General features: G+C 51.6%; 1 protein-coding gene across 1 annotated transcript in view; it reads right to left on the bottom strand.

The window, feature by feature from the left end:
* The window catches only part of CDH22 (cadherin 22), a 68,324-nt gene that overhangs the window by 27,589 nt on the left and 17,901 nt on the right, over positions 1-22,834 (bottom strand). Inside the window, exons 3-6 of the mRNA XM_016204776.2 lie at positions 18,412-18,531; positions 9,700-9,867; positions 5,951-6,144; positions 2,954-3,207 (exon numbers count right to left, since the gene is read on the bottom strand). Of these exons, the coding sequence (XP_016060262.2) occupies positions 2,954-3,207; positions 5,951-6,144; positions 9,700-9,867; positions 18,412-18,531 (736 nt within the window). The remainder of the gene's footprint in view (positions 1-2,953; positions 3,208-5,950; positions 6,145-9,699; positions 9,868-18,411; positions 18,532-22,834) is intronic.

Below are 22,834 nucleotides of genomic sequence, written 5' to 3'. Positions count from 1 at the left end.
CTTTTCCATGTTTGTCTCTACAGACTGGGCACTCCTCTCCAGCTCTGTCCTTGGCTGAGTCATCTCAGTGGCGTCCCCAGGCCTGGCTCAGGGCCTGGCACGGAGGAGGAGTTGGGTAAATGTTTGTGGTGTTAAATTGGACCTGTCTCAAGGTCCTCACCGCCTCCACATCTGAGGAGCCCCAGGGAAGGGGCCAGCAAGGAGAGATGAAAGGAGGTTTCAAAGTTGGCCCTTTCAGTGCAGATAAAAGCAGGAGGAAAGGGAGGGGAGGGAGGAGGAAGATGGCTGAAGTGGTATGGAGAGTGTTATTGGAGAGGAGGGGAGCAGGTGGACAGGAGCACTGACCTGGGAGGCAAGGAGTCGGCTCCTACTCTTGGTTCTTAACTCACTGTAAGAGCCCAGGGAAACCGCGTCCCCTCTCTGGGCCTCAGTTCCCTGGCAATCATGAGTGATAATGCCTCCCTCAACCCCAGAGGTCTGGGGCCCAGCCAGAGGCTGAGGGGGAAGTTGAAAGACTGTGCCAACGGCCTGGGTGGAAGGGCGGTGGGGGAGTTCAAAGGCAGGGCGGTTTTGGCAGTGAGAAGGGTGCAGCCAACCCAGGGACAGAGTGTGAGCTCCTCAGCCTGCCCTGGAGGCCCGTCACACTTCACCTGTGCTGCTTCACCCCCTTAGTCCACTGTAGCTATCACAGTCCGCTCTTTTCCAGGCACGCCTACCACTCCTCTGCCTCCGTACGTCCGCACAGGCTGTTCCTCTACCTGGAATGCTTGTTCCCTCATATTTCCACCTAACCAGACCCGGGTACTCAGCTCAGTTCAATTCCTGACTCCTGTAGGACATCTTCACAGACCCCTGAGGGCATCTCCCAGTCTGGGAGCCCCTGGCAGTTAAGTAGGATGGCATCTTTGTGTCCTCACCTAGGGCTGCCACAGAAGGTTGCACAGGTTGTGTGTGCACTGTTCAGCTCCAAGAGAGCCATTCACACAGATGACGATGGGAATGTTACCCATCTGGAATTGTGTCAAACTAAATTCCCTTCCCACTCTCTCCAGTGCTCAGCACAGAGCTGGGCATACAGCGGGCTCAGAGATCATTCACTGACTGTGTACAGGGGTTGAGGGAGGAAGCAGGGGGCTCCAGAGACCCTTTCCCATCTGTCCAATAGTAGCCATTCCCTCCACCCTTGACCTCTTCCTCTGGATCAGTTTCTCCAACAACCCTTTTGCCTTTCTAGGCTATCTGACCTTCCAACAGAAGCCATAGTCAGGGGCTCCCCAACCCCTGCAGCCCCCAAACCCTTCCAGGGACACCAACAGTGCTGCAGCATCGCCTCCCCTCTGCCCTCCTGTCTCCATCCCTGCTCTGCCCCTCTCCCTATCTGTGTCTGTTTCTACACTGCCAGGTAGGTCCCTCTGTCTCTCTTAGCTACTCTTGTCCTCTTTCTACGGGCTCTCCTCTCTCTCAGATCTCTTCCTCTCATAGTTGGCTTCCCCACATCCCTATGAGTGTCTCTCTTTCTGCCTCTTTTCTCAGTCTTTCTGCTTTTACATTTCATTCACTCACCACACGTTCAGTGAGTGTCCACTGAGTGCTGGGCATAGGGCAAGACCCTAAGGATACAGTGGTGAACGCATAGACATATGGACTCATGGAGCTTATCTTTTCATGGGAGAGGCAAACAAAATAAATAGAAAACAGGTAGTGTGCTAGATCGTGAAGAAGGCTATTGAAGACAAAGGAAAATGGGAAAGGGGATATGAACGGTTGGGGCTGGGGGTTGGGGTGGAATTGAAATTTTTAAAAGTGTGGTCAGGGGAGGCCTTGCTAAAGCCTCACTCTTGAGCAAAGACCTGGAGGAAGTGAGAGGACAAGCCATGGCCATGCTAAGGGAAGAACATCTGGGCAGAGGGATCAGCAGTTGCAAAGGCCCTGAGGTAGAGGTGAGCTTGGTGTATTTGTGGAGCTGTGAGGCCAGTGTGGCTGAGCAGAATGAACCAGGGGAAGGAGGGTAGTGTGTGTGTGTGTGTGGGGGGGGGGGGTGTCTGAGAGGTTTACAGTGAGTCCACATCACACAGGGTCTGGGGGTCATTGTAAGGGCTTGCTCTTTTTTTATTATTTGCTATTTATTATTGATAATCAATCGCTATTATCATCAATAGCTACTTGCTCTTTTATTCTGAGCCAGAGAGGGTACCTTTGGAGGGCTTGGGGCAGAGGAGGGCCATGCTCTGATTTACATTTGAGTAGTTGCAACCCGGCTCCTGTGCAGACTAGATTACAGAGGGGCCAGGACAGAAGCAGGGAGACCAGAAGGCAACTGTGATAATCCAGGCAAGAGGAAGAGGTGGCCTGGCCCAGGGGTAGGATGGAGGGGGTGAGAAGTGGTCAGATTCTGGATCTAGTTCTAAAATGGAGATAACAGAGTTTGCTGATGGCTTGGAGGGTGGCGTGAAAGACTGGAGTCGAGGATGTTGTCCACATTTTTGATAGAAGGAGCTGGTTGTTTTGTTTGTTTGTTTGTTTGTTTCCCGTGGACTGACCAGGAGCTCAGTTCTGAACATGAGTTTGAGGTGTCTAGTGGTGACCCAGGGAGTTGTTGAGTGGGACAGGTGGGGCCAAACAATGGAACTGGGGAGTCGCAGGCATATGACGGCGGGCTGCGAGCACTTGGGAGTGCGTGTGGACAGGGTGAGGGGGACCCAGCCTGAGGTCTCTCTGCTGTGTCTGTCACACTGGATTCTCTCTCCTTGTTTTGGGTGCCTTGTCTCTCAGCTACGGATTTCACTCGTGCTTCCTCTGTCTCAGAACTCCAGCTGTGTCTGTCCATCTCCCCCCCCCCCCAACTTCTCCTTCCCTCCTGGCTCCCCCTCCCCCTCCCCCTCTGCCCGCAGTGTGTGCGTGGCTGGTGGCTGGATAGCAGGCAGCAGGCGTCGGCCCCGGGCGGGGGTCTCACCGGACGGGCCGGTTGGCGGCGTCGGGGTCCCGCGCAGTCACCACGCCGACCAGGGAGCCCACCTGCGCGTCCTCCTGCACCTCCAGGAGGCCGGAGGGCGGCTGGAACTCGGGGGGCTCATCCACATCGGTCACCGTCACACGCACGATCGCCTGGTCGCGGAACGTGCCCAGGTCAGCGAAGCGGGGGTCCACGAACTTGTTGAGGGCCTCCAGGACCACCGTGTGCACCGGCTGGGACTCGAAGTCCAGGCGCTGGGGAAAGAAGCAGAGGGCCCCTGAGTGGCCTGGCCCTGCTGATCCCAAGGCTGGGAGGTGGACCCAGAGAGGGGGGGGCTGGCCCAAGGTCACGTGTAGACTCAGACCAACCCTCTCCTGTTGCAGGTGAAGAGAGCGAGGCCCCGCAGGACCGTCTAGCCTAGGGACACACGGCCACCCAGGGCTAAACGGTACTGACATCCTGGCTTTGGCTACTCAGCACAGTATGTTGGGGCATTCCATTAATTTATTAATCTACAAAGCACTTACTGTGTGCCAGTGCTTTAAATATATTAACATCTAATTTTACAACACCCCATAAGAGGCTTGTATTATCTCACTTCCCACATGAGGAAATTGAGGTCCAGAAGTCTGTAACTTGCCCAAGGTCACTTAGCAGGCAGTCACTGGCAGAGGCAGGAGTCAAACACAGGCAGTGGGGCTCCCAAATCCTGGCCCTTACCCCACACGAGGAAAGGGCAGTGGCTCTGCTGCTGACCAGCTGCGTGTTTGCAGGCAATCTATTTAGCCTCTCTGGGCCTCAGTTCAGAGGATTAAATGAGATATTCCCTGGTACATATGGGACAGCAGCTAATGCGAGTTGAGCCCGATAAGCCAGGCTGCCTTAGAGCTTTCCTGGTGATCTGGTTAAGCCCATGCGGAGCCTTGCTTCCCATCCTGGAGTGCTAATGGGTGACCTGATGAATGAGCTTCATGGCTGTGTGTTGGCCCCGGCCTCTAAAGACAATGCCTTACAGCAGCAATTTTCAACTGGTGTATTGTAGGAATTTTTAAAACATGCAATACCTGACTGTTTAGTCAGGGGCACTGACCTCTTTTCCCTTAGATTGTCAAATAAAAAAATGACAACAGCCAACACAATAGCCGTCCCGTGTGAATCAATCAGAATTATACCCATTTTTTTTTGTCAGATCGGCAAAAATTATAATATGTTGTGTGGTGTGCCGCAGAATTTTAGTAATTAGTTTATGTGCGCCGTGAGATGAAAAAGGTTGAAAATTGCTGCCTTACAGCAAAGAGAAATTGCAATGGTGGGGCAGCAGGCACCTCAGTTTTGTGGTGGGGGAGCTATCTGAGTACAAGGGTGACTTTCCTAGAGATCAGCCCTGTGTGTAGGGACCCTCCCTTCCTCTCAGAACCTGCCACCCCCACTTTTTCCAGCAGCAAAGATTGCCACCTCCTCCCTCCCTCCTTCCTGTTGCCTGGGAAATCAGGATGCAGGAAGGCAGGCAGTGGCCTGGCCTGAGAGTGAGCGATGGGCTCTGGAGCCAGGTCATCAATCAGGCAGGTCTCTGCTCCCTGAGCCAGCACTGACTCCACAGAGACACCTTAGGTGCCAGTGCTGGAGCCGGTGGGAGAGGCCCTGAAGGGGGGGAGAAGAAAGGGGCAGCCTGGAGGTGAGAGCAAGCAAGCGCTGTGCTGAAGTCCCAAGGCTGGGAATGGAGCCTGATTCTGTTGCTCTGTGATGCTGTGCCTCTCTGGGCCTCCAATTCCCCATCTGTGAAATGGGCTCATCTTACAGTGAGATCAGAAGATTGAAAACAACATAATGCTTAAAAGGGTGGACTCTGGAGCCAGACTGCCTGGGTGCACATCCCTACTCTGCTTTGCAAGATGCATGACCTTGGATGCAAATTACTAAACTCCTCAGGGCCTATAAAATGGGCAATAATAGTACCTCAGAGAGTTGTTGTAGGGATGGCACGAGTTAATACATGCAAAGCAGGTGAAGGGTGTCAGGCACATTGCAAACACTTTAGAAGTATCAGCTATCATATTGTTATCCTCTGGGAAGTATGGTCACGCCCTCAAGGCCAGCTAGAGAGTGGGTACTTCCTGAGTGAATGAAGGGTCATCAGGGGCAGATGTTTCTGTGGGTCCCAGAAGGCAGAGCCCAGGCTGATAGGAACAGATTTAGGGAGACAGTTCTGGCTAAATGGCAGGAGGAAGAGCTAGATAATGGTAGGGAGTGAGCATCCTGTCCATGAAGGTGTACAAAGGTCTACAACCACCCCAGAGCCAGTGCAGGGGATTTAGACCTCCCGTGGGAGAGCAGGGTTGGAGTGGATACTCTCAAAGTCCTGCCCAACCCTGAGTTGCCAAGCCCATGACCAAGCCTGGAAAATGGATTTCGCTCCTTTATTTGACCTCCATCTTCTTCCTCTAGGAATCACAGAGTTTGCACTTTTGGCTTCTGGTTTCTGGGCAAGCCAGGGGGTGAGAAAGGCCATTAGACTCAGGAAAGAGAGAGCGTGGAGTCACAAGACCTGGGTTCAAATCCCAACTCTACCCCTTATAGGTGGGACCTGGGGCAAGCCCCTTTATCTCTCTGAGTCTGTATTCTCACTTGTGAAAATGGGCATAATGATGTCTCCTTCAGAGGGAAAGGCGAGGATTAAAGGAAACCATGCAGGTAAAGGTGCTGGTATGGACTTGAAGTAGCACTTAGTAGCGATTAAAAGCACTGATTCAAATCTGGATTGAATCCTGCTCTGACAACTAGCTGTGCAACCTTGGACAAATCACTTAACCTCGCTGTGCCTCATTTTCTCATTTGTAAAAGGGGAACGAACCATCAGTGTTTTTCCAGGTTGGTCCTGGGTCTCTGTAAAGACCTAATCCCTGGAGTGGAGTGGGATGGGAGCATTTGGCTGTCAGAGGCCACCCTGACTCCACGGCCTAGGGCCTGCCTCCCCCATTCCTCCTGGGCCAGCCTCACCTTCTGCACCACTATGATGGCCTCCTGAGTGTCGCTGTCTGTGGTGACCTTGAACACATGGCCGCCGGTGCCGCTCTCCTCCTTGAGGTGGTAAGTCATGTCCGTGTTCTCGCCCACATCTGAGTCCTCGGCCTTCACGCGTCCCACAGCGGTGCCGATGGGGGCCGACTCCTTAATGCTGAACTGGTACATCTCTGTAGGGAATATGACGGTGAGCAGGGACGGGGCAGCTTCTACCAGCTCTAGGGGAGTGGATGGAGTGCCCAGATAGGCTCCAGGGAGGGCAATGTCTGCAAGGGGCTCCCAGCTTGGCCAGGAAGGCGCTCACAGAGGCGTATCCTCTGCAGAAACGCAGGAGACAGTGCAAAGGGGAAGGTCCTAAATCTGACCCTGGGTTTATTTGCTGATTAATTTGCCTGTAGTTCTTTGGGCCTCAGCTCCCCCATGTGTCCAGTGAGGGTGAGAGAGGATAACCATGGTCAAGGCTAAAGTTCTGGAGTCAGTCCTGGCTGTGTAATCCTGAGCCTTGAATCCTTCATCATAGAATGGGAATAATAATAGTGTCTTCCTAGAAGCATTGTTATCCTGATTAACTTAGATGGTGACGCCTGTAAAATGCTTAGTACAGTGCCTAGCACATGGTAGCTACTCAATAAATGGAACAAACAATTAAAATGGTAGGGCTTTATGCTCATTTTTCTGTTGACATTGATTCCTTCGTTTCTGCTTATTGATTGAGCAGCTATGATGTCCCAGATGCAGTTTTAGGCACTGAAGTTACAGCAACAAGCAAAACAGACCAACATCCCAGTTCTCACAGTGCTTTCCTCTTAATGGAAAGAGAAAGACACAAAACAACCATATCAATAAGGCACGCAGTATGTCCAATGGCGATGGGCACTTTGGAGAAAAATGAAGCCAGGGAAGGGGATGGGAGTGCTGATGAGGGGGTGTGTCGAGTTTTAAATAGGATGGTCGAGAAAGGCCTCGCTGAGAAGATGGCATTTTTGCAAAAGACTGAACCAAGCAGGTATTTGGGAAAGAGCATTTCAGACAGAGGAAGCAGCAGGTGCAAAGGCCCTGAGGTGGGTGCGATGCCTGGCATGTTTGAAGAATGGCAAGATGACCATTGTGGCTACAGGGGCGAAGCAGATGGGAAACCAGAAGGAATGAGGCCAGATGGAACACAAACAGCACCCTGCCCTCCTCTCAGAGCCAAGGCTGGGGTGAGTGCCACCTGCTAAATGATGGGCCAGTGCAGATGAAGCAAGGGCTGTGGAGGTAGACATTATCTCTTGGGTCCCCCACACAGGTCTGGATACCCCTCGTGTGGACTGGGCGCCTCTGAGTCATTCTCACACAGAGTTAGGGGGTCTCTCTCTAAGATACAGCTGATCATGCCATTTTCCTGCTTTAATCCCTCGCATAGCTCCCCACTACCCTGGGGATGGAGCTGTACAGGCCCCTTGGCTGACCCTACAAGAAGCTTGCTGTCTGGCTCCTGCTGACATCTGCAGCCTCACCTCCCCTACTTTCCCACCTCAACTCTAGCTTCAGCCAGGCTGAAGTTCTTGTAATTCCTTAAATATGACTTGCTCTGTGTCACCTCCAGGCACCCCCCCCTCTGTATTCTCCTCCCTGCCTTTGCCTCCGCAATTCCCACTCTCCCTTTAGTCTCACAGAATGTTACCTGCTCCAGGGAACCTTCCCCGAACTCCAGGTCCTGCTCCTGTGTGCCCAGGGCCCCCAAGCTTATCCCAGTGTAAGGATTACTGCGTTTCCCTATTACTTATTACTCTCTGTTTATTCTCATATTCTCTCTCCCTCCCCCCCCACCCCCCCCGGAAGACAGGGACCACATCTCTTATCCAATCAGGCATTCTCAGTGCCTGGCAGAACACCAGACTGTCACATAAAAGAAATGTGTGAGAGACTAGTGAGTGAATGAATGAAAAGCAGCGTGAGTTACTGGTATACACTCCCCAGATTAACACGAATGAAAGAATGTGACAATACCAAGTGCTAGCAAGGACATGGTACAACACACATGTGCACTTCTTCATGGGGGAAGACAGTTTGGCTTTACTTAGTAAAGCTGAAGATGAGCATAGCTCATGAGCCAGCCATTCTGCTCCTCTGTATACACACTCAGAAATGTGTGCAAAATGACACTAGGAAATGTGCAACAACGTTCCAAGCAGTATCCTCCGTAACAACCTCAAATGAAAACATCCCAGATGTCCATCAACAGTAGGACAGTGAAACCATGGACTACTATACAGCAATGAAAATGAATGAATGACAGCTACAAGTAACAACATATTATTTCACAAGCATAATTTTGAGAGGCAAAATAACATGACAGATACTTTGTATGGTATGATTCCATTTATATAAGGTTTAAAGCAGATGAAATGAAACTCTAATGTTAGGGGATGCACACATAGGTGCATTGACCCTAAGGAAAAGTGAGGAGGTGAAGATCACAAGGGCAGATAGATTCTGGTTAATTCTGGAGGAAGAGTGAGGGAGAAGTTATGATCAGGAGAGGGCACGTGGGGGCTTCTGGGGTCCTGATTGGTGGTTACAGGAGTGTTTGCTTTACACTGACATTTTACGCCCTTCTGTTTGTGTGCTATATTTCGCAATAAAGAAAAGCTAAAAGTGAATAAAGAATGAATCAATGAATGAATAAAGAAGAGATTTCCTGGTACCTTTTCTCTTCTCTGTCCCACCCCTTCCAGCTCAGAGCTGGCAGGGAGCCTGGCACAACTGGGCAGAAGACTGGGCGCCCCCCCACCTGATGCTTTGAAGCTTCCCCAGAGGATGGGACTGGGTTGGGTGAGTGGGCGGTGGGCTGGCTTCTGTGCCAGGCTCCCTGGTGACTCTGCCCATCCCACTCCGTGTCTGGGCTGAGGCGCTAGGCTGAGATGACGCTGTGCTCTCGGCTAAGGGATTGGATTCCCTTATCTCCTGGGGGTCAGTCCCCTGTGGCGGGGCCTAATGTGAGAGCAGCAGACCTTGAGTAATGACTCGCCAGATAGGAATCAGACCAGCTCCCTGCGGCATTTAGTCTCTGCCAGCCTCTGTGGCTTCCCCGGCATAAAGGCATAGCTCTCGGCCTGAGCCTGGGACAGAAGGGCTGATGGGGAGGTGGTGGACTGGGCCAGATAGCCCCCATCCCCTGCTGTGCCAGGAGAGGCAGAGAGTGAAAAGGCCTCATAATTCGCATAATTCGGCAGCACAGAATCCTGCCCTCCTGGCTCAGAGGAGGAGGGAAAGACCTGTCACTCCAGACTTCAGCTTCTCCAGGCACAATTACGGTGTCCGTTGGCCTGGGTATGGCAGGGCAGCCTCTTTCTAGATCCCTACGTCTGCCCCCACCCCTTTGCAAGCTTGGGCCGGGGCAGGTCGTGCGCAATAATCAGGATAGGGGTCTGTGCAAGGGCTGTGAGGGGCTGGGTGGGTGAACAGATGGGAACTCACTGTTGGCAGGAACCAAGGTGAGGGGTGGGAGGTAATTGTGTTACTTGGATGTATAGAAAAATCAGACAACTTTGGAGCCCTCCTCTGCAAGAAGCCTGATTGGAAGAGGTCTGAGGGTAAGTGGCTGGGTTGGGTAGGTAGACAGACAGACAGATGGGAGTCCTTCTTTTGGTGGGAAGCCAAAAGGGAACTTAGGGTCAGTGGTGGCTTGGATGGGCAAACAGACACACAGATGTTGCCTCCTCTCGGAAGGCCTTACTCACTCTGCGGGAAACGGGGCGGGTTGTCATTAACGTCGGTGACCACGATGGTGACGGTAGTGGAGCCTGAGAGGCCACCCAGCTGGCCTGCCATGTCCGTGGCCTGGATCACCACCTCATAGCGCTCCTGGCTCTCTCGGTCGAGGTCAGGCACAGCTGTCCGGATCACGCCTGTGGGCAAGGGAGGGTGAGGCCCAGGATGCCCACATCAGCTGCCAGCTGACATGGGGATCCCTCCGCAGGCAGAGGCTGGCTTATTCTAGTTCAGGAGGCGCGTGCAGAAGACATAGTCATGGCCATAGTACAGGCACAGGGCTCAGTAACCACACACACACACACACACACGCTCATACAGATATGCTCATAAGCTCACACAGAGAACTCACACTCAGTACTCCACACGCTCACACCCAGTACTCTACCACACATACACATACGCATACACACGGCTATCAGATTCATACACACTTTCGAGTACACACACACGCTCACACATATACAGACACACTAACATACACTTACTTTCAAACACACGCTCTCATACACACAAACTTCCAAAAACATACTCTCACACATACAAGCGTACACATACGTATTGACACACTCACACACAACACAAAAACAACAGAATGGACTATTTGGTTTACTAAAAAGAGGTGTAGAGACTAAAACCTGCTACTGTGTGACTCCCCTAGGCAATCCATCCCACTTTTGGGGCCTCAATTTCCCCATGTGATGGAGAACCCTGGTACTCCCTGAGCAAGCTGGGCCTGTGTCTGATCGCCTGCCAGTGGCACTCGGCCCAGAGCCAGGCATGGAGTAGCAGCTTGGTGAGCGTTTAATAAACTGAACTGGACTCGCCCCCCACTCAGTGGCACTAACTATGGAGTCAGGCTCACCTGTACACATGCACTAGGTATGTCTCATACACTTATGTGCTGCATACATAAGCACATATATGTGGTCACATACACTTATGCACACTAACACACACTCATTCTCACACACACACCTCCACGATTACATCATTCCCCACCCTTGGAGCCCCAGTCCCTGGCCCCTAGCCTGGCTGCAATTCTCTGTCCAGGCACCAGCTAATGGCCGAACAGACAATCCTTCAAGCTGTTAATGGATGCGGGGGTGGGGTGGGGTGGAGGGGTGCAGGAATGGGGTGACTGCAAGATGAATTCTGCTGAGGGGAAGGCTGCGTTTCTTGTCTCTCTGCCAGTGGGAGATGAGGGTGGAGCAGGGAATCGATGAGGCATTCAGAGCCTCCCCCTATGACTCATTCCAACCTGCCAAGCACCAGGTGGTGACAGGTGGTACCCAGGTCCTGAGCACCAGGTGGAGTCATGCACCAGCAGCCCCATGATGTGCCCCATAAAACCCAATCTCTGAGTCCTGATGTCCCCAAGCAGCCTCCAGACTCCAATAAAAGCAATGGAATGGTAGAAGAGTCTGCAGTGTGTGTGTGTGTGTGTGTGTGTGTTTGCATGTGTAGCTAGGGGAGGTGGAAGGCACCTGCTTTTGTGGGACCACATGTATAAATGGTGTATATACTCTATCTAACAAGGATCACACAGACCCTCTATAAGTGGCCTTTGAGACTTCTCCATAGTCCCTCTCCCGACCCCTCTGTCAGAACAGGTCTCCCTGGGGAGAGGGGAGTCTTGGGAGCAGATGAGATTGGGATCAATACCAGATCTGCCATTTTTGGGCCCTGTGACTTAAGCAAATCCCTTTACCTCTCTGAAACTCAGTTTCCTCATCTATAAAATGGAACAACTGCAATACCTCCCTAAGGAACAGGATTTCTCAACATCAACACAATGGACATTTTGGCGGGATAATTCTACCCATTAGATACCGGTAGCAGTAACCTCCCCACCAAACCCAGTTCCAAAAATGTCTTCAGACATTGTCAAATGGCCCTGGGAGACAAATCAGTTAAAATCACTGGTGTGGAGTTTCATCTCATGAGAATTCCACGTGACAACGGCAGTCACTAACACTGATGTGCATGTACTCTGGCACTGCGCTAAGTACCTATTTAATCATCTCAACACCCTATGAGGAAGGTGCTGTGATTATCCCCTTTACAGATGGGGAGATGAAGTCACAGAGAGGCTAAATACTTGCCCAAGGTCTCTCCTGTAGAAAGCGCATAGCCAGGACTCAAACAGGCACTCCGGGGGCCTGAGTCTGTGCTCCGAACTGCTCTGCTGGCGTGGTGGAAGGAAGCAGGGTCCCTCCCTAGCCTGCCTCGTATCCCCTGCCCCATCCACCACCTGGTACAAGGGCAGAGCCCAGCCCTCTGACAGAGGGATGCCATTTATATGGTCCTGTCTTAGCCCCTGGAATATTCTTGCTCTTCTCAGTCCTAATCAGGCAAGCCATTTTTTTCAATCACACAGCAGGCCCTTCTTGATCTACTCCCCACATCTTGTGCCTCAACAGTGCGATTGTGAGGGGCTCTACTGGGAAGGTGGGCCTGTTGTGTCCCCTGTCACTGGGGGTGGGGTGGAAGGAGGGAAAGAGCAGAAGGGACAAGAGAAGATAAAGGATGAAGGTGACAGAGAGGGAAGAAGAGAGAGAGAGGAAAGAAAAGGGGACCTGGGGAAAGAGATAGAAGCCTAGTGAAAGTCAGGAGGGAAAGAGACAAGAGGAGAGAGACATGCACATGGAGAGGGAGAGAAAGGGAAGGAGGGACACAGGGAGGGAGGGAGACCTACAGAGACAGAAGAAGAGACAAAGGAAGAGGGAAGCAGCAAAGGCAGAGAGAAATCATGCCAGGAAAGACAGTGAGAGAGACAGATCACACAGAGAGAGACTTGGAGAGAAACAAAAAGAAACAGTGAAACAGACATTCTCATAGACAATAGAGAGGCAGAGGGACAGGGAGGGTGAAGAAAGATGAGGGCAGGGAGGAAGAGAGGGCAGACGGACAGATGGGCAGTGGGGTGGCCACCAGGCCAGAGAGAGCGGGGCCCTGAGTGAGCCAGGTGGAAAGGCAGGGAGGGGAGCTGAATAGCTGAGCACCTACTGTGTGCTAAGCTTTGGGCGTGTCACTTTACATCTGGGGTCTCACTGAATGTAGAGAGGTTGAAGATGGGATTTGGGGCTGCTGTGCCTCTATGGGCTTAAGAAAATCCCAGCAACCCCAGCTCTGAGTGGGGCTTGGAGCAGGGGTCCGGTTGAGGTCCACACCTGTGGGTGCAGAGCCATGCTCATGAGGCTGGCCTCCTTGCTCAAGGCCCTGCCACTTCTAGCTCCAGACAAAATGGGGACACTGAACTCTTTTCTTGGAAACTGGTGATTAAGCTCTGAGTGTATGATCAGGAGCCATCCTGGGTGACTGGGAGGTGGGTACCCATGGTGCCTCTAGGCCCTGCCTCAGGGTTACCCTCAGTGGTAGGTTGCTATGGTAACAGCTCCCAATGAACCACACCTCCCAGAATCCAAGCCATGGGTCATCCCCTCCCACACTGACTCTGGCCTGCACCATGCGACTTGCTTTGGCCAATGGAACATCAGCAAGTGTGAAAAAAGCAGAGGCTTGATAAGCCCTGTGCGCTGGGGCTTGTCCTCTTGGAGCCCTGAGACCACCATGCTGTGGAGAGGCCCAGGATAAAAGGCTGTGGAGGGAGAGGCCCAGCCATGCCAGCTGTCCTAGCTGACTTGCCAGCTGACTGTCACCCTGTGAGTGACCCCAGCAAACCCACAGAATTATGACAAATAATAAATCGTTGCTGTTTTAAGCCACCACATTTTGGGGCAGTTTGTTATATAGCAGTAGATAGCTGACAGAGAAATTGAGTTCCTCGGCCGGTTCCTCTCTTGGGCACACTCACGCACTGCATTTAACTGGGGGGTCAGCTGCTGGAAGGTTCAAGATGGCCTCATGCACATGTCTGGCAGTTGACCCTGGCTGTCGGAGGGACCTTCTCTCATCCGTCAGCAGGCTGGGCTGGCTTTCTGATATGGCCGTCTCAGGACCAAGTTCCAGGAGAGAGCTTCACAGTCTCTTAATGCCTAATCTGGGAATTTATAAACATCACTTCTGCTACATCCTATTGGCCAAAGCAGCCATAAGGCCCACCCAGATTTAAGAGGTGGGAGGCATGGCAAAGTCACTTTATTCTGAGGCCAGTTTAGGGATTGGAGGAGCTGACAGCATATTTTTCTATTTATTCCACATGCCTCCTGATGCTGGGAGAAGCATCTTGGAGGCTGGTGCACTTCTGGGGAGCCTGGGGTAAATTCCCAGATCAGTCCATGAAGTTGTTCTTAAAACCTCTGGCTCTGCAAATTCATTCACTCATTTATTAAACCCTTACTGAGGGTCAACTATGTGCAGGGGTTACAGAGTCAGATATGAGGCAGTGCAAAAAGGAGGGACTTACTTAGGAGTCAAGACTTCTTTCCACCTTTTACATGCTATCTGACCTTGGGCAAGTTATTGAGTCTCTCTGAGCCTCAGTTTCCTATTCTGTGAAATGGGGATACCCAGTTGTAGAGCAGCTGGGAGGATGAGAAAAACGAAGCTTCCAGCAGCAGATCTCACATTTTGGAGATGCCTCACTGATCCCCCTCAACTCTTGCGTTGGGTACCCCATAAATAAGTTCCATGAGGGCAAAGATCCATATTGGCCTATCTTATCTATAGGGTCCAGCACATAGTCAATGTTCAATGATCATTTTGATTGTCTGACTTACTCCCGCAGATTCTGTCCCACCTCGCGCAGCCTGGGTTTTATTGTCTATCTGTTTCTGGCTTCTCTTTTGGAACAAAAGCCCTTAGAATATGCTCAACAAAGGTTAGTTTTATTCCTTCCCAGGAAAACACACATGTCTGGCCCACTTGAGAATTTTCAACGAATATCTTGAAGTCTCTGAACGAATCTTTTTACTCTTGCTGGGGTTGTGGTGCATGGGGCTGGTAATTAGAACCTGGCCATGGCTCCCTGCAGCCTTCTCCTCACGCATGGCCCCCAGTTCCAGCTGTTGTCCTCACCATCCCTGCTGTCCCCTCCAAATGCTGCAGAAGGGGCCCTGGAGCCCAAGTGACGCCTCATTAGACCACAAATGCCATCTCTGTCACCCCTTTGGGGGGCTTGCTGGCAGGCCTGGCCTTTAAAACACACACGTTAATTTCTCCTCTGGCACTGGGCCTCGTGGCACCCCACCCCCTCCTGTCCCTCACACCTTCCTCTCAGGCCCGTTCAGGCTCTGCTCCCTGCTATCTGCACAGCAAGAACAGACTGTACCTCGCAGCAGCTGCTAAATATAGACCCGCATCAGCGGAATATTCCTGGCTGGGGAAATAGAGTTGGGGCTGGGAAAGGCACTGAGCAGCTCCTGCGGTGGGGCTAAAGGCAAGGGGAGGAAAAATATGGTTCTTCCTAGGAAATGTCAACAAAGGCCCTTTCAGGCTGAGAAAGTTGAGGGACCCTAGAACAAGGACCCTACTGACACCTTCGCCTGCCTTGCCTCCTCCCTCTGGCTTCTTGGGGACTTACTCTTCCTGCCGTCCCAGGCTCCATGGCTCCCCACTCGCCCCTTTCCCCCAGGCCCGTGCATGTGGGATGCTCTTCCTTGGAACCTGGCCGTCCTCCTCACTCTCTCGGAGTCCGACTCTTCATCTGCCCACCCCTGCCACCTCCCAGACTCAGTCCTGGCCCTTCCCTTAGTTCTCTGTTTTGTCTCTTCCTTTCTTCCTCGCCAAAAGCTGATCAACTCTTCAGGCTTCATCATCACACCATCATCATCTTCTTCTTTTCCTTCATCCCCTTGGTTTCCATTTAGGCATCAAGCTGAGCTCTTCCTGCACTCGCTGCTCCCTTGGCCTGCAAACTCTCTCCTCGATACCCAGTGGCTCCCACCCTCTCGTGGTTCAGTTTTCTGCCCCACTGTCACCTCCCCAGAAAGGCCTGGCCTGAGCTTTAAGTCTCTCCCCTTACCCTGCTTTAGGTTTTCTTCCTGGCACTTATTGCTACTTGACATTCTGTCGTGTGCTTATATGTTTGTTTTCTGCATTCCCGACTTGGATAAAAGCTCCATTAGGGGAGGCTCTTGGACTTGCCTGCTGCCCTATTCCTAGAGCCTAGAATGGAGCCGGGCACAGAGCAGGCCCTCAGCAGAGTTGCCGACTGAATGAATGAACCCTCACAACAATCGCGTGAAATGGGTACTATGGCTATTATTATTCCTCCTGTGGACATGGGAAACCAAAGTGTACAGAGCCCCAGCCATTTCTGGAACTCCAAGTCCATATTTCAGACAACCTGCTAGATGTTCTCAATGTTTCTTTCCTCCTCTTCTCTCATCTTAAAGCCAATATGGTTAAAACAAAATTAATTAGCTCTGCACCAGGTCACAGGGCACATTCCCTAATTCCTCAGCTCCTAGATTGTTTTCTTACCCCACAGTCTTCCTTCTGTGTCCCTTCCCATTCCAGCTCCCAAAGTTAATAACCCCTGGATTCCCCCCTCAATCTAGTCCCTTACATTCTCTAGGCCCCCAAGGTTTGCCCTTCTCAGGATCTCACTCTCGGCCCTCAGACTCCTTCCTCAGCACCTCAAGTAACCCTCAAAACCAATCCTTCGTCATCTCTGTCCCCCTAACTAGATGAAGCAGGTTAAAGAGTCTGGGCAGATGCCGAGAAGGGCAAAGGCTTTGGGTTTTTTCCTTCGGGGCTCTCTTCTGGGCACCCCAGGCTCCTGGGTCTCCCTGAATTCAATCACTGCCTCCGAGCCATGCTATACAGCTGCAGCCCGAGGGATCTTGTTAAAATGAAAACCTGAGCATGTCACTTCCCTGCTTCGAAGTCATCAATGAACCTACAGTATTGGTGAGGAGGAGGGGAACCGAGCTCCCTTGCATGTGGCTCTCAGGAGTGCAATCTGGTACATGTTAGCATTCTCTATCCAGATCCCAAATAAATGCACATGCTCTTTGACCCAGGCTTTCAACTTCCCCAAAATTATCCTGCAATATATCCACACACGCACAAAATGATATATGTATGGGGTTGTTCAGTGCAGTATCATTCGTTGTAGCAAAAGATTGGAAAGAGCGTAAGTGTCTATCAATAGGGGACTGGGGAAACAAAGTTTTGTGTATCCACACCAGCTGTTGAATAAAAGAATGAGAAAGCTCTTTATGTACTGATATGAAATAATCTTTAAGATGTATTGGTAAGCAAAAAAGGCAAGCAGTGGGATAGAGTGTTATAGCTACCATTTGTGTAAAAAAAATAAAACAAATCCATGTACTTATTTTCTTGTACATGTATAGAGTAGCTCTAGAAAGATACACAAGAAAATGATATTGGTTGCCTTGGAGACACAGACTGGGTGGCTGGGGGACTGGAAGGGGTAAAGAATTTCCACTAAATACCCGTATAGACTTTTTGAATTTTGAACCTTGGAATATATTTTCTATTTAAACAATAACTTAGTTTTCAAATGAATTTTTCCAAGATCTTGTAGGATATATACACCGAGTGGCTTTCTTTGGGTCTGTAATTACTAGGGGTGGGGGTAGGAAGCTTCCTTTCTTTCTTTCTTTCTTTCTTTCTTTCTTTCTTTCTTTCTTTCTTTCTTTCTTTCTTTCTTTCTTTCTTCTTTCTTTCTTTCCTTTCAACATTTCTTTAATGTTTGAATGTTCTCTAAAATGTACCAGCTTTGCAAAGAGAAAAAAATAATAAAGATATGTGTAGGAAAATACAATTATAGCTGTGCTTATAGTCTGGGCTACTCAAACCCTTTCCAAACAAAACCAAACCAAAACCAAAACCAAAAATGCAAATCCACCAAATACTCCTTCCCTCTCCATTGCCCTGAGAATAAAATCCAGGCTCTCCAACCTGACTTACACTGGGCACCTCAGGCCCCTGCCAGCCTCTCCAATCCTGAGTTGCTTACAATTCCGCTCATGCCTCAGGCTGTTCTCTTCCTCAGAGGTTTGCTTGCACCATGCCCTCTGCCTGGAATGCCCTTCTCTGAATCTCCATCTGGCCAAGACCTTCTTATCCTTTGGAGATGCTGCTACCACCTCCAAGAACCTTGCATCTTAAATCTTAATTGCCCATGCATATGCCTGTGCCCCTGCCCGGACGGACTATGAGCCCCACCATAGCATTTGTCCCCTCCTTTCTCAGGGTCAGCGAGAGCACCAACCCTAGAATTGGCAGCCACTCCCAGCTGTGCAACCTCCAATGAGCGCCTCACTTCTCTGAGCCTTCTGTCCTCCCTGCCACTCTTGCAGGCCCCTCAGAGATGTACCCAGGTTCTAACCTCAGAGGGAAGGCGGGCACGGTGGGTGGGTGCTGCACTGCTGTTTGATGGTGTTGGCGGAGGGTAAAGTCCTTTCAGGGCGCCCACAGTGGCTGCCTTCTGACTGCTTTTCTGCCAGTCTTACAGGTGCCCCCCACCCTTCTTTCCTGTTTCTCAGTCCTCCCCTCTGGCTGCCCCTCCCTCTCTTCGACCCTTGCTAGGGCTGGGAAGGAAGGAGGGGGCAAGATGCTTCTGCGTCCTCTGTCTTAGCCCTCAGCGCCCTATGGTTAGAAGGCTAGAAGGCTGGCAGCAGACTGCCCTCGGCCCCTGGCCCCCGCCCCGCCCCTCCGGCCCCGCCCCTCCGGCCCCGCCCCGACCACGCCCCTCGCGCCCCGCCTCTGGTTCGCCAGGCCCCGCCCCCTGCCGCCCCGCCCCTCACCGGTCTTGGGGTCCACCGTGAAGTGGTGCTCTCCGTCCAGCACGCTGTAGGCCAGCCGGGCGCTGCTGCCGTAAGTCGGGTCGTCCGCGTCCGAGGCCATCACCTGCATCACCGATGTGCCTGGGCCCGGGGGACCAAGCAACACAGGGGTCACCTGGGGCTGCTGAGCTGTCTTCCTCACCTCTCCCTACCCCGAAGGACGCTGGGAGAGGGGACCCAGGCTGGGGATCACTGGAGGCAGCCCCTTCGCAGTCCCCATCCCCACAGAGTCCCAGCCTGCTTCCCGATCACGGGCCTTCCTGGTGACAGCACAAGCATGAGTCGGATCTGGATTCGAATCTCCCTTCCCTGGTTCCCAGCTGCAGGACTCTGGCAGCGGAAGGCAGCTTCTCTGAATCTGTTTCCTCTTCAGCAAAATGGGGAAATTCTAGTCCTTGGTTCATGAGGAAATGCGCTCTAAGCTCCCAGGACAGACAGGCTCAGAGCAGTCTCTCAGCGGGTGGTGGTCATGGTCATGTTCACCAAGTAAGGTCATGACAGTCAGAGTTAGAGCCAGGACTGGAAACCAGGCACCTAATTCCCAAAGCAGGGGTCTTTCTACCCACTCTGGATTTCTCAAGGGAATTCTGCCTCCTTCCTGGGCACCCCCTCACTTCCCTCACACACCCCCATCTTGCCACCGGATTGGGGGGGAGTCTGAGGGGGCAGCCCAGAAGGACAACCAAGTTTATCGGGACTAAGAGGCCAGTGTCTCTTGGTGCCTGGGGAAGGAGAATGGCAGCACCCGGCTTCCCCTTTGGGAAGTAGTTGGCTGTGGGCCTGGTGCCCTCCTCGCCCCTCCCTAGCCCCTGCCCAGATGGTCCCCGCCCCCAGTCATACACACACTTCTCCTCATGCTCCGCACGTAGGCTGCTGGGGAGAGTATAAATTGGATAAAAGTCCATCAAACAGTGGCAATTAAGTTATTGATTTTCGACGCTGCCTCATTAAACTGGGAGCTTCTCTTGGCCTGTCCCAGAGATGGCTCTAATGTGACATCATGTTCAATTTGACAAAAGCAGGGCTTGGGACGTGAGGCTGGACGGGATGGGGGAGAGGGTTGGGGTGGGGGAGGGGTTGAATGGGGGGGACAGCAAAGTCGTCTGGTCCATCTGAACCTTTTCAGAAAGGAGGGGGTGAGGTGAAAGACCCAAGAGGGAGTCTTGGGGGCTCAGGATATGACCCAAGGGGAATAAGACACAGACCTCACTTTGAGGAGATGCCCTTTTTGAGTGCCCTGCTGGTGAGGGGATGGGGCCCAGGCCTGCTGAGCTTCTGTGCGGGGCCCTCCTGGGGCTGGGTTGGGCTCTCTGGGCCAGCAGGGCAGTGTGCTGGGAGGGAAGGCCAGCTCACTGCTTGGCTAATGAGTGAGGCTTTGGAAATGCTACTGCAGCATTTCTGCTAAGCCTGGCCTCCCCCGCCTCCAGCCCGGGGCCCTCGATCATTCCAGACAGACACATGTATTTATTTTTCACTCTTTTGCATTTCTCATTTCCCTCTCGTGTCCTCCCTCCCATCACGAGTCTCCTAAACCTGCCCTGCAATGCGCCTCTTTCTCTGATGTCTCCAGCTCCATGTCAGCCATGTCAGAGTTTCTAGGAGAAGCTGGGGAAGGGGTTTGGAGGACCCCTCTCCCTCTTGATGTGTGGTACCCAGGGGTTTCCTGCTCAGGGCCAAGAGCATGGTCCCAGGTGCCTCCACCCCCTTATACAGAGAGAGGAATAAACTATTGAGTGCCTGTTACATGCCTGGCTTCCCCAGCCACTTAAATTCATCATCTTTAATTCTCACAGCATCTCTGAGAGGCAGAATGGACCCCTCCTAATTACAGGTGAGGAAACAGGTAAAAGAGCAGAAAAGACTTGACTGAAGGTACAGACTGAGGAAGGGTGGGACTTGAACTCAGGATTATCTGAGGCCAGAGTCCTTCTGCGGCCAGAGTCAGCACAGGCACAGTGACTCTAGGGATGGCGGCCTGATGTATTGAATCACAATCAGTACGACAATTATTACCAGTTTGACCTTGGGCACAGCACAAACCCATTTGTCCCTCAATTTTCTTATTTGTGAAATTAAGGTGAAACTACCAAACTCTTGGGATCGGTTTGAGAATTCAAGTAGATTTCCATTTTTCAGCACCCAGGACAGTATCTGGCCCATGCTAAGGACTCAGTAAACGCAGGCTGTTGTTGAGTTAGGAGGTGCTGCGTGCCAGTTGACACAATCATGCCTCCCTCACACACATACTGAAATGGAAGACGATACGTAAAGCATCAGGCTCATAGTGGGTGCTCAATGAACAGTGGCTGTTGTAACTGTTATGAGAGAGGGTCTCCCTGTCACTCCCCTCTGCATGTTTCCCTCCACCCTCTGGGCAAGGCACAATACCCAGAGGGCTGAGTGACTCCCCAGGGATATGGCTGAGCCCCCCCTATCTCTCTCTCCCTGGCTGCATCCCAGGGACTCCTTCGGGGATGATGGAATCATTTCCCCAATCTGGGATTCTTTACTGCAGCCATTACAGTTAATGCCAACATGTGGGGATGGTGAAGGGTCAGTGATTCACAACTAGTTCCCCAGGACCCACACCCCTTCCACCTTCTTCACAAGTTGGCAGCTCCCCAGAATTGACAGACAGAAGGGTGCCAGGCTTGTGGTTGCTGGAGGACCACCTTGAGGTCATCCCTCCTTGGTTCAGCAGTTTGCATTTTACAATGCTCCATCATGTCCATTCTCTCCTTCAGTCCTCACGCCATCTCTGTGATGTGACACAGTGGTGTGCTGGTACATGTTTAACCACCAGCCCCAGGGGGTGGAGGGGCAGGGAGGAATACCCTGCTTTGTAGTGTTTGCTGATTTCCATGGTGTAAATACTCCCACCATGGCCAATTTCAAGCTACCAATGTGATATCAAGAGGACCGCAAAACTCCTGAAGATCAATACTTGGCTCTTGTGAGCTGATATGAGATGATCCCAGCACAATATGGCATCATTACCATTTTATAGGTGAGGAAACTGCTGTGCATAGTGAAGAGTGAAAATGTGAATTAATACTGGGTAAGAATGAAATCCATCATATCATATCATTATAATGACAGATTGTGTTTATCGAATGACTACTTTGTGTTGGATATTGTGGGGCTCTGGGATTTAAGTCCTTTGTGTATATTATCTTGTAGAATTTATATAATAAAGCCTTGAAGTAAGCTCTATTAAAATTTCCACTTTATATCTGAGGAATTGGAAGCCAAGTAAAGTAATCAAACACTTTGTGCCTTAATTTCCTCATTTGTGAAATGAGGGTGAGAGGACTACCCAACCCTCAGGACTGTTGTGAGAACTCAAGTAGATTTCTATGTTCAGGACCAAGGACAGTACCTGGCTAAATTCACGGCAAGGAAACAGGAAGGGTGGGATTCAAACGCAGGTCAATCTGATGTGACAACCCACATGTATCCTACCTTCTAAGGCAGGGATCAATAGGAGTAGAAGTAGACAGAAAGCAAGAGAGGGAAGAGTCAGAGACAGGAGAGGGAGGGAAGAGGAGGGGAAAGGCAAGGAGTTGTATTGAGCGTTCGCCCTCCCCAATAAGCCAGTTCATGCCCAGACTTCCAGAAGCAGGGATGAGCTGTCAGCCAACCCTTCTGCTCCCTGAGGTGGACAGCCAAAGTCCAGGCTGGCATAGGAAGGGTTGCCCAAGTGATTCTTGGACAAACAGGATCTCAGAGCCCAGGGCTCCATGTGGAATGTTAGATATGGAAAGGCTGATCCTGGGAGAGCACAGAAACCAGTGATTCTTAGCCTGGCTGCACATTAGAATCTCTTAGGAGCTGTAAAATAAAACTGATGCTGAGCCCCATCCTGGACCGATTCAATAAGACTCTCTTGAGCTTTTTTAAAAAAAAGCTCCCATGGTGATTCTAAAGTGCATCCCATGCTAAGAACTGATGCCCTAGACACAACCTCTGATTGAACTGGTGAGGAAACTGAGTCACAGAGAGGCTGAATGTCTTTCCCAAGGTTATGTCATTAGTATGTGGTATGTGAGACTCAAACCCAGCCCTGTGTAGCTAGCATGCTATCCTACAGGATCCACTGTGCCTGTGCTGAGCCTGACACCCAGAGGGAAGCAGCAAGGATGATGCAGTGCTCCTCCCAGGCAAAACTGGCAGAAGTCAGATATACTGGGAGGAGATGCCCCTCACACCTCCATGGAGACTGCTTGGGCTTTGGTATCAGAGACCCTGGGTTCAAATCCCACCACTTCTTCACTCCGTGCCTTGGGCGAGTCTTTCCTCCTGTTTGACCTGTTTCCTCACCTGAAATCTGCAGGGGCCCACTCTGGCTCTCAGAGATGCTATGAGGATTAGAGATGATAGATTT

This window comes from Miniopterus natalensis, chromosome 7 (genome assembly GCF_054644295.1).
Source record: "Miniopterus natalensis isolate mMinNat1 chromosome 7, mMinNat1.hap1, whole genome shotgun sequence".
In the NCBI taxonomy this organism is placed as follows: domain Eukaryota; kingdom Metazoa; phylum Chordata; class Mammalia; order Chiroptera; family Miniopteridae; genus Miniopterus; species Miniopterus natalensis.
Note: the sequence above shows the minus strand (reverse complement) of the source record. Positions and strands in the feature narration are given on the sequence as shown.